The sequence below is a fragment of the Chlamydotis macqueenii genome, chromosome 5, assembly GCF_036417535.1.
Source record: "Chlamydotis macqueenii isolate bChlMac1 chromosome 5, bChlMac1.mat, whole genome shotgun sequence".
NCBI classification, from domain to species: domain Eukaryota; kingdom Metazoa; phylum Chordata; class Aves; order Otidiformes; family Otididae; genus Chlamydotis; species Chlamydotis macqueenii.
This window is the reverse complement of record NC_141560.1, coordinates 33,272,754-33,284,885: the sequence shown is the minus strand read 5'-3', so window position 1 is coordinate 33,284,885 and position 12,132 is coordinate 33,272,754. Positions and strand designations below refer to the sequence as shown.

The 12,132-nt window shown below is 36.0% G+C and overlaps 1 protein-coding gene across 3 annotated transcripts in view; it reads left to right on the top strand.

Annotated features, from left to right (window-relative positions):
- The window catches only part of AQR (aquarius intron-binding spliceosomal factor), a 54,964-nt gene that overhangs the window by 24,925 nt on the left and 17,907 nt on the right, over window positions 1–12,132 (top strand). For all 3 annotated transcript variants that reach the window (XR_015258628.1, XM_086748321.1, XM_086748320.1), the window contains 5 exons: window positions 3,483–3,724; window positions 5,160–5,306; window positions 5,861–5,930; window positions 8,167–8,277; window positions 9,766–9,875. Coding sequence is in view for 2 of the 3 variants with exons in the window: in XM_086748321.1 (XP_086604447.1) it covers window positions 3,483–3,724; window positions 5,160–5,306; window positions 5,861–5,930; window positions 8,167–8,277; window positions 9,766–9,875 (680 nt within the window). In the remaining variant the exon portion in view is untranslated. The remainder of the gene's footprint in view (window positions 1–3,482; window positions 3,725–5,159; window positions 5,307–5,860; window positions 5,931–8,166; window positions 8,278–9,765; window positions 9,876–12,132) is intronic.

Here is a 12,132-nt window from a genome sequence, read left to right as displayed (position 1 = left end):
AAAACAAACAGAATCATTTGTTAATCTTGAGTGTCTGTGGCAGGTGCATTTTACATTATAAGCACAAGTGCTCTCTGCCAAAGCCTGTTGGTGTGCCAGTGCTATAGACCTGGTTTTTATTTGCATACGTATGCATTTTTGTGTAGTCGGAAGGAAGGTGCTGCAGTGAATACTTAAGTTTGCTCAGAATTGCTATTAGATATGAGTGTAGCTTTCAAATTTGTACTATATACTTGCAGCTAATTTACAGGCAAATCATTATGCAAACAATTCTATGCTAGTTTTTACTTAAGTCTCGTACATTAATTTTTCAAGACAGACTAAGATATTTCCAGATTTATCACATCGCTACGTGTTTGTGTTTCGTGTCTTCTGTAAGCCTTTATAATTTAAGTTGAGAAGAAAACAAGGTATCACTGTGATTAGTGCTAATAGTGTATTGAGCAGATCAAAGGGAGCTTGAAGTTTTAAGCTGAGCTTGTAGGAGAGAAGATGAGAACACTTGTGCAGTCTTAGTGAATTAAGCAGATGTGACAGCTGTGGAAGTGCAGATACAATGTGTTTGCTGGAGGTGGCACCACTGCATCGCCATGATTGGTCAGCAGTGTTAGTTCTTACAAGAAATAATCTTACTAGCAAAGTTTTTGTGATGTAAAACCAGCACATTAGCTGTTAGAAACGTATTTCTTTAACTTTTCTGTGAGAAATTGGTCACCTAGATTTAGAAATACTATCTGAAGATGCCATGTTTTCAGATTTATTTGTGCTTTTCTTAGTACAAATGTATTATGCTATGCTTAAGATATATTTAAGCCAGAAACACTTGTTCCATATTTGCAACAAAAATATAAGTATTCTTAGTTAATATGGAACTCGTTGTCAGTATATGGACTTCTGAAGTAATTACAGGACCTTCAGGCTTCAGAAATGAAGTGCAGGACCTCTCTGGTCCTGCAGATCACATACTGAAATGTTTGTAAGACCAAGAGCAAGAAGAAAGACACTATGTGCGTTGGAGAGCCGAAGGGAGAGGAGGTTTCTGGAGTGGTTTGTAGGCATCAAGTAAGATTCTTTGAGCCATCCCCTTTATTATAAAAGATGGAGCTGAGATTATACTTTGTGTCACAGTGATATTTGATAATGCCAGCTGTATTCCCTCATAAAGGTTCACTTCCTCTAACATCTAGGAATTTGACTGTCCAGTGGTTCTTGTACAAGGACCGACCTGCTATGACATGTTTCCTTGATTTGGGAATTACATTTGAAATAGTAGGAGCCATTTTGCTGGTAGACAATTAGGCAGCCTTTTTGGATAAGGAAAGGATGGAGCATATAACTTAAAATCAGTCTTAAATTTTATAATGCTAAGTTGACTTTGAGTTAATAACTTTACAGAACTATCACACAATCCACAGCATGGTTGAGATTGGAAGGAACAGAATCACAGATTCACAGAATGGTTGAGGTTGGAGGGACCTCTGGAGATGATCTAGTCCAAGCTCTGCTTAGAGTCAACTAGAGCAAGTTACTCAAGATCTTGTAACTTTGTACAGTTGGAATTGGATATCTCTAACTATGGAAACTGCATAACCTGTCTAGACAGCCTGTTCCAGTGTTCAATTACCTGTACAGTAAAAGCTTGTTTATGTATTTAAGTGGAATTCCCTGTATCTCAATTTCTACCTGTTGCTTCTTGTCCTTTCACAGGACACTGCTGACAGGAGCCTGGTTCCATTGCCCTTACTTCCTCCTGTCTCTCTCTCTCTCTCTCTCTCTCTCTCTCTCAACTGATAAAATTCCCCACCACCCCTTGAATCCTCCCTTCTTGAGGCTAAACAATCACAGCTCTCTCGTATAACATATTCTCCAAACCCTTAATCATCTTAGTGGCCCTTTGCTGGACTCATCCCAGTATGTCTGTATCTCTTGTCCGGAGGAGCCCAGCGCTGGACACAGCACCCCAGATATGGTCTCACCTGTGCTGAGTAGAGGAGTTGACCATTTAGGCAGGAACGATGACCCCATTACTTTGATTTCTGGAATGATACAACACAATCAGGAAAAGGGCAGAGAATCCTGCCTTTGGAGTTGGATATGCAAATTTAGACTCTCAGAATAAAATTCCATACTTTGTTTTGGCTGACTTTTCTTTACAAGATGGACATTTGAAAGGTCTGTATTATATCCTGATGTCGACTGCTGATGCAGTGTGTTTGCCATCTGTTTGTGTCTGTGTTTGATGGTGTGGTAAATTGGAGGATCTGGAAATCGGCACAGGTTTCATCTCTTGTGTTTTTCTGGTGAAGAGCAGATGCATGATGTCCTAATACCAAGTTTCAAATAAGGTGATTGTGGAAGACTTGCCACTGAAGTAGCCCTTTAACAGGAAGACTAAAGTTCTGCTCCCTCTTAGTTAAAGTGCACAACTTCTGTGCAAGTTCAGGGTGCACTGGCGTTTTCATGGGAGGGGGAAAGGAGAGAAAATACTGACATAACCACAGATGAGTAGAGACATTAATTTGGGGGTGAAGAGCAAGCTTTTGCAGGGAAACTATCTGACTGCAGGGATGAAATGTACAGGGTTGAAGGAGAAACCTTAAGCTGCATGAGGGTTTTCTTGAGTTTATTATATTTCTAGTAAGAACTGGATCTAGGTTCTAGGATGGCTGAGGCATTCATTTGCCATACAGTTGTGCATTACACTAAATATTATTTTTGTGCTGGTCAAAGTAAAGAGTAATTGTTTTTAAATGCCCTGTGTCTGTAGTCTTCAAAGAGCCTTACCGTATAAGGCTTACCATTTGCTGCTTCCAGAAATTAATAGCTCAATCAGTATCCATAAAGCTGAAATTTTTTTATAATATGTGTGTGGAAACATGTTGGGAACTCTGTGGAGTCATCAGTTGTCTTGTTGAGTTGGTGAACTAAGTGGGAAAAGAAAGGGTTGAGAAGCAAGGAAGGTGCACTCAAAGACTGTACGTAGAAACTCAGTATGCACCAGGACTGTAACCACACAGAAATTTTAATGTGTTTTTAGTATAAACCACGTGACTTTATGAAAGTCCTGGAGAAGAACCTCAAGGAGAAATATGTGTAGCTATTGATAAAATATTAATTTTTCATTCATTGTAAAACCAGGACAATAAACTAGGACCATAGCAGACACTTTATTTTGTTTGTAGGTGATTTTGAACTATGACTTTTTTTTTTTTTTCCCCCCCTTCTTTGAGTGTTCTGGAGTGAAAACTTTACAGATAATTATGGTCCCCTTTGCTGACAGGATAATTTAAGAATTAAATGATTGAAACTGGTGTTTTGTTGCATATATACATTTGTATATATATTGACTCAATGTAAACAAGCACCTGTCAATTAAACACTGTTACGTGCTAGCATCTTAGAATAGACTTTAGTATGTCACATTTTCTTGGTAAAAGTTAATCTCTACAATTGTATTTTTTTTCTTTTTTTCTAATTTCCAGGCTGTTCTGGAGACTATTCGGAATTTGATGAACACAGATTGCGTGGTTCCTGACTGGCTGCATGACATTATTCTTGGATATGGAGACCCAAGTAGCGCACACTATTCAAAAATGCCAAATCAGATTGCAACTCTGGATTTTAATGACACTTTCCTGTCCATTGATCACTTAAAAGCTAGCTTTCCTGGTTACAGTATTAAAGTGACTGTCGACAATCCAGTTCTTCAAGTACCTCCCTTCAGGTGATCTCAAAACTTCAAGTACTCCTGGTCTGGTATTCTTGTTGAAGTGCATTGTCAGGTGGAGTTAAGTTCAGTGGTTGAAGGGAGATGCTCTTTCTTTTAAGAAAATATGTTAATATGTTAAGATTTAGATAGTTACATAACAGAGGTAACAGGCTCAGGACCACCTTCTGCTCCGTTCTGTAAAAAAATGCATCAGAGCGTTGCTTATAGATCAGCCTAGTGAATATATGGGAGAAGCAACAGTATGAGTTAGAATCAAGGCATGAAGTATTCACTTCTGAGTTATGATATCTAGCTACATAAAGTTCAACCTAAAGATTTTAATTGCATGGTTTTCTTACATGTCTCATTAAAGTAAACTAAGAACAGGAGTTTCAACATCCGTTAAAATCTGAGCTTTTGGAAACACTAATCAAAATAAAGAATTCATTCCAAAATCCCATAGTGCTTATTTTATTTAGGAAATGGTTTCTGAAATAGGATGCCTACTTTTGTGACTGCTAAATGAGATTTACATATTTTATTTCAATGGTGCTATTCACCATTTCTAGACTTGACAGTTCTGTCCCTCCTGCTGGACGTCCTTGGGCTTTGGCAACTGAGTTTCACAGTGCGTAGTGTTGGAGAATGATGTCTTCAGCTAGACTGAAGAAACTGTATCTTTTTTTCTCTTAGAAGTTAATGAGAATTGAAATACGTTTTTTTTGGAAGGAATAGATTTCACTGGGGAGAGAAAGATGACTTTCCCTCTGCCCCAGTTAGCTATTGCTCTTCCTACTGCTGCATTTGTCCTGCAAAGAGACCAGGAGATTATTGCTGTTAAAGATGTTTTCATTGTTGTCTCAAGATAATTGGATAGCCATTGGAATTCTTTCGCTGTGGTTTGTTTCTGACTTAGAGAAGCTTGCTAATATATGATGCAGAAGGCTGTAAAAAATTTAAATGGGAAGATAAAAGGGTTCATATGTTGGAGCAGTTTAGAATATTGACCTATCTTGTGTAAACAAACAAACAAAAAGATGTGCATCAGTTCTAGAACAAACTCAAGTTATTGCTGCTGGACAGACAATGCCAGTGGCTTTCTACTGTAACTTTACTCCTGTCCCTTCCATTTTCGTTTGAACTCTTTGCCTTCAGTGTTTTTTCCAGCTGGCTCTCAGCACTGCTTCTGGCTTTTCTAGCTATGTAAAGAACACTTTTGACATACTTTTGTTAAATATACTTTCTTAAAATCATCTTCATCAGTTTAGTTGTCATTCCTTTTCCTTATCTTCATTAATAAGGAACTTCATTAATAAGTCATCTGCAAATTTTATTTCACTATTGTGTGAAAGTTTGTCGTAATCATGACAAAAACATTCTTCTGTATAAACGCCTAAGCCTGGTATCATAGTGGAAGTATTGAAGTGTAATCTTAAATTATGTGTTGTAGGATAACTTTCCCAATAAAGGGAGGCAAAGGAAAGAAAAGAAAAGAAGAGGATGGGAATGAAGAAAAACCTGAAGAAGCAAAAACACTGATTGTAGAGCCTCATGTCATTCCAAACAGGGGACCATATCCATATAATCAACCAAAACGGTAATAAATGGATGAGAACTTATTTTCAAATGGTAACAATGCGTAGCAGTTCATTTTCAGAAGTACGTAAAAATAATGTTGTTGGCTATAATGGAAATGCCATTTTGATTTCATTACCAAAAGAAAATTTGAATATGAAACTGTTCTGTTTTATATTTAAGTCAAACTGTTCTATTGTTCCCTCTCTATTAAAAAATTCCCTTGAAGAACAATGAGAAATACTGGTTTTTAGTATTGTGTCAGGACTTTGAATATTAGGAGAATCATACCTAAGTAATTTTACAGCATTCTCAACAAATAATTAAAGACAGTCTTTCAGATGGGATGATTGTGATGTTGCATTGACAATGTGATTTACTATTTTGCTTAGAAATTGCAAGATTGTCATGTCTATCAAGAAGATAGTTGTAGTGATGGTTTAATTTATATAGAAGCTTGCAAGCGTGTAGTTATGGAGAAACTTGTAGGTAATTTAAATCAAACTTATTAAAACAATTGCTTATATCAAAACTGTTGGCAAAATCTACCAACTCTCTGATTTTGTTTTATTACAGCAATACTATTCAATTTACCTATACTCAGATTGAAGCTATACGTGCAGGAATGCAACCTGGGCTAACTATGGTAAGGGTATTTTAAAGGATTTTGTAGTTTTGGTTATTTGATTCTGACTTAAAGTACTTTCAGTGACATGGCAGTGGTGCCCATTTCTGTAGACTTGCGGAGGCCACTTCTATTAATAGTTTGAAAATACAAAAAAAAAAAAAAGATACAAAGGTTCACTGTCCTTCCATCTTCACAAAAGCATACAGAAACACTTGATTTCTGTATAGCTGTATCCGTTTCAGTGGCTGAAGACTTTCCACAACAACTAAATTTACTTTTTTCAGTGGTTGGATTGCTAGTTTTAGACTGTAAAGCTTTTGCCATGTCTGTCATTTTTGGCTATTTTAAATTACTTGCATCGTTTTTAGTTTGATCTAACTCCATTAAAGGAAAGGAAAGTCATTGAATTGTTTTCAGGGAGCTTTTTTTATTGTTTTGTGAAATGTAACGTGCAATCCTGTATATCCTGCTGAATTCTAGAACTAAGAAGATACAAATCAAACCAAAGCTGTAGATTATGAAAATATTTTTTGATTAGTGAATTTCTGCAAAGGTCTTAAGGTTTGCTACTCTCAATTAAACTTTGAGTGTAAATACCTGTCTCCCAGTGAAGTATAGTCTATCCTGGTAGTGACTCAGTGGAATGTTTGAATTCCTCTTCTCTGATACTTTTTTCTTTCTTGGTCTGTACAGGCAATAATGCTGATTTTTAGGTTTTTGTATTGGAATTCATTAGTACCATACTGTTCCTCCTCCTCTTCCTCCTTATGTTTTACCACTCCCTATACGTTCTGTTGCTAGCACACAAAAGATGCATGGCAAAGGAAAAAATAAACTTCAGTGGAATTGTATGCCTTTTGTCTCTGCTTGACTAGGTGTGCTGAAGTTAGTAGTGTTGTAAATGTGTATAAAAGTTACCTGAACTCTTGGCAATGTTTTTGAGTATGGTAAAGTTTCTAGTAGAAGACAGCAGAACTCTCTGGTTATTGATAGAATATAAGCTTTAAAGTCTGTTTACAAATTAATGCTGGTTTTTTGAATGCTGTGAAAATGCCATAGTGATAGATGCTTTAAATTTGTTATCAAAAAATGTTGGAAGGGGTTTTTTGGAATGATTTGAACTAGAGGATTTTATGTGACTAGAGTGTTTGTCTAAGAATACCCATGCCAGTGTATAGGAGTATTGTTTTCTATTGGGTGTATTGTCAATAGGAAAGAAGACCGCAAAAATGAAAACATTAATTACCATTTTGTAATGTATGATTAACACACAAAATCCTGAAGAGAGGGTCTCTAAGTCACTTTATATTTTTGTCTTAATTTTTTTAAAGTAGCATTGCGTACTGTTTCTTATTATCATTTAATATTGGTTGAACTATTAGTGACCTTCAAATGCAAGTGTATAATGCATTATAAACTGCCATCTACCTCTCTTTTGGGGGGCTTTAAAGAAGAAAAGTAACTTCCTCTTATGTGTAGATACATATAAAACCTGCTATTCTATGTTTCTTAATGGTGAACAAATTACTTTGAGATGCTTGTAATACTTTGATACCTTTAAAATGTCTCAGAGGTCAATTTTTGAATGTTGTTGGTGTAATTGACCCTATAAAAACATTAACTGTCCATATTACTTCTATATCATCAGTTGTAATTTTCTGAGTAAATAAAACTAATAGACTATTTTTTTTCTTTTTTTTTTTTCTTTTTGTTTCCTGTTTTTGTATCTGCCTCACCTTATTCTTTTTTAGTTAAGTGTTTTGATACTTTTTTCACTGTTTCTCTATGTTTAGCCTGTCCTGAGGCTAAGCAGCCATTTTTCTCTGAGGAGGTCTGTTTTCTTGGGTTGTGAAACAGAATAGTATTTCATATGCTGGATTCCCATATTCCTCTTAGGCAGGAATCTGCCTAACTAGTCTGAATTAGTGTTGCATGATGTATTGTATTTGTTCTTGAAGTTCACAAAAGCCAGCAAGTAATTGTTGGATTACTGTATTCCTCTTAGGCAGCAGTCTGCCTTAGCATTGAGTTCAGTCTGTCATGGTGTATATACATGTTCTTGAAGTTCACAGAAGCCAGCAAACAATTGCACATGAAACAGAAGAATTTTTATTTTTAATGTGTGGTGTCAGTGTCTTGTGAGATTGTTCTTCTTTTTTCCCAACTGGCTATATTTCTGTATTGTGCAATATTCTGATAAATTTTGTGTTGATTTTTGGTTTCAATTTTTTTTCTTTTTTTGTTTTGTTTTTAGGTAGTGGGTCCACCTGGCACTGGAAAAACTGATGTAGCAGTCCAGATAATATCCAATCTTTATCATAATTTCCCAGAGCAACGAACTCTTATAGTTACCCACTCTAATCAGGTAAAGTGTCAGTCATGTATAAAACTTTCCTTAATTAAAATCAAGAAGAACAGCAGGTATTGAAATCAGTAGGTTTGGAATTGCAGTTGTCTCTTAAAAATGAAAACCTGAGTTGGCTTGTGTGCAGTTTTGCTAGTTTCATAATGTGAGATTATGTTTTTGAATTTCAGGCTTGTAGTTCTGAGCTGTTCATCGGAAGTTTTCAATGTATTTAATTGGTTGGGGGTAGAAATTAGGAAGTATTTCGAAAAAGTGTCTGTACAGTTCTTACGGTTGCACATTCACTGCCTCATGCCAGATTTTTACTAACTAACCTTCATGGGCACTGGTTACTTTGTGCTTCATGCTCTTAAGGGAAGGCATGAAAAGTATCATGGCTTCCTCAGCTGAATGCTTGCTTCCCATTCATAAGAGATGAAGTCTAACTGCTAATTGTCAAGCATATATAAATTAATAATAATTATTATAAACGTCAAAGATTCTCACTCTAAATCTGGTTCAGGTCTGTTTAGAAACCAGGGTCTTCTGTTTCTTGGTCATCTTAATTAGCCTATCCTATCTCTGTTATGAGCTGTTTTAACTGAACATACAACTCAAAAATATCTCATCTTTGTCCATCAAAGCAAGATCAAACACTTACATTGTTGATGAAAGAATAGTGGATGGGGCTTCATTTTGGTGAGGAGTTAAAACCTGGAATAATATAGGTCAGTCTACAATGGATTGTGGGAGAGTAACAGGTAGTGAAGTTGAAAGAAAGAGTTGAGACTATGTCTGTTGGGGAGAAAAGGAAGGAAATAATTTGAGGCATCCTAACTTGATGATCCAGTGCTTACAAACTTACTGCTTTGAAATACACTGAATTGGATAGTTGATATTAAGCTGTTAGAGAATTTGAGAGCTTACAGCAGGAGATATAGTGCGTCTTGAAGCCAACAAGTAATTGTTGGATTACTGTATTCCTCTTAGGCAGCAGTCTGCCTTAGCATTGAGTTCAGTCTGTCATGGTGTATATACATGTTCTTGAAGTTCAGCAAAATTTATTTATTCATATGGAATAGAGTAACAGCACCTGCCAGTCAATACCAGATCACACTCTTCTAGTGTATAGTAAAAGTTAAATGGTTTTAAGTCATCTAACAAAATCAATGTTTGCAAAGTGTGCTTCTTCAGTCAATTTTATAAACTGATAGCTTTATCAACTAAATCAACTGATTGAATCAAATATTAAAATTGTTATAAAATTGTAAAATAAAATTTAATTGTTGTGTAAAGTATGCAAATACAAGAGTTTTGGTAGGCTAATTTCCCTGTTGTCAAGATTTAGAGCTCTAGTTTCAGTATTAACTTCGTATGTGCTTTGACTTCCATTTATACCAAAATAGGCATAATTTCCTAGCTGGCTAACCAGTAATTCTTCAGTTTTCCCCTGCAAGAGCCTCTGAACTTCTAAAAACTCGCTTTTCTCCTGTTCTTGTCAATCTTTAGGCCTTGAACCAGCTGTTTGAAAAAATCATGGCTCTAGACATTGATGAGCGCCACCTCCTGCGTCTGGGTCATGGAGAAGAGGAATTAGAGACAGAGAAAGATTTCAGCAGGTGAGAAAGGAGATGCTAATGGTACACGCACTGGCATAAACACCATAACAAATTGTATGTGTTGAATCCATTCTGCCTCCCTCATAAATGAGCTAGAAGCTGTGCTTAAGAAGTTTTACCTTTGCCATATTATTGAATCCCAGTAACTCAGAGTGTGCTTGTTTTCAGTACAGGGTTAAATAATTTTGGTTCTTATTCAGAAGAGAAGCTGTATTCTTCTGAGAATTCAAAGGCAGAATCAGGCAGTGGCTTGTTCAAACTCAACTGTTTGAATAAAAATAGTCCGTTGTGTTCTGAGCCCATATACATTTCAGACCATTGATCTTTTTTGTGAGAGAAAGTTGAAAAATAAACATAGGTTTTTGCAGTTAGGAATTTTTTGTGCAAATATGATATCACTTCTACTATCACCACGACACATGGTGAATATTGCATACATAAATATAAACATGAAATTAAACTTTGTACTTCTAATTCCTCAGAATATTGCTTGATTACAAGGTTGCTTATTTCATTGGTAAATAGCACATTTTGAATAACACATATGTAAGGAAAGCTATCAAGTCTATATCGGCACATGACTTAAGACCCTGTTCTTTTAAATATTTGTACATTTGTTATAGGTTAGTCCAATTGACGTCAGTAGGATTACACACATTCATAAATGTAAGTGGGGGTATAAGGGTCGTGCGCTGGAAATAACTGAACTGTCCAGTACTGGATTATTATAGCGATACTTGGACTTCAAAAGCTGTAGTAAAAATTATATATAGTCACTAAAGTTACCCACATATGTGTAGTTGAGTTTCATTTAGCAAAATAAATACCTTTTGTTTTTTTGTTTTTTTGTTTTTAATTTGATTGCTTTGACATAGTCAAAGTATTCCAGAAATCTGATAGCCAAAACTGTAATGAAATTATACTGTGGCAGATATTTATTTAATGATATCCACAGTTTAGTATATTCCTTGAACAGCAGTTAAAAGGAGTTTTCTTTGAGGCACTCTACGTAGTCTATTTTCATTCCTTTGAGGATAGCTCCAGACCTACAGGACGTTACTGCAAAGTTCTATAGGTTCTGGCAGTTTGGGAGGGAGGATAAGGGTTGAGGAACATATTTGAAGGTGGGCTGTACTACTGTGAGAGGAGAAGTTTGTTTCCCATATGTCGTTTGTTTGTTTGTTTGCTTTTAGGTCACTTCTGAGTTCATGGTTTTTCTGTATCAGGCTGCTTTAGAGGGCACAATGGTGCTTAATAAATTTCTTCTGCTTGCAAGCTTAGTATTCCTCTTTTGCTCCCTCTGCAGGCACAGCAAAGCAGGGCAGGGGGCATAAGAACATGAAGTGGAGAGGAGCTGATTAAACTAGTGCTGTCACTTAAACACAAAGGCAATCACACCTAAAGAAAATTTTTCTATGAATGGAAATTCTTCCATAAAAAAGGGCGTATAACTTGAATTGTGAGAAATAGGAGGACATTGGAAGTGGGGGGGGGGAACCCAAACGACTGGTTTCAGTCATTTGTAATTATAATGGATTAGTTTTGTTGAAGAAAAAACTATTTAATATTCCAAGGATCTTAACTGTCACAGTTCCTGAGAAACTTGTTTTTTCCAGTTGTGAGCAATATCATATTCAGTTGTGTCTTAGTAAATTCAAATGTTCAGCTTTAACTACTCTCACCCTTCTAAATAAGACAGTAGAACCCATTGTGATGGGTTTTTCTTTTAGAAAATGTGATACTTTTTTTTTTTCCTGCTTGTACTGAGGGGAGTGCTTGGATTAAGGAAATTGATTTATAAAGGAAAAAAAATGGGCTTGAATTGGGTAAGAGGAGAAAGAATGGAAGGATTAGGTTACAGACTAATCAGTCATAAAAGTTAGTGAAAAGGCAACAGTGAGTACAGGACCTCATATATGTAGATCTAGACATGTCTGTTATGGTGGGCTAAGCATTATTGCAAGACATGCTGTATATTGCCAAAGGAAGTCAGCTTTATCATACTGAAACTGTGGGTGTAGGTTCTATTTATGATGGTCCATAGACTTGTGTAACTTGCTTATGTTTGTGTGATATGTAGCGAACCATAGTTCCTAAACAGTACATTGGAAGTAATGCTTTTCTGCTTTACAGGTACATTATGAGAATATTTTACTGACACTTTATGAAGCTTTTATTGAAGAGATAGGATAAAAGGAGCTTTTTCTACAGTAATGGCTCTTGCATGGCTTTGTAAATTATTAGGGATCAACTGATA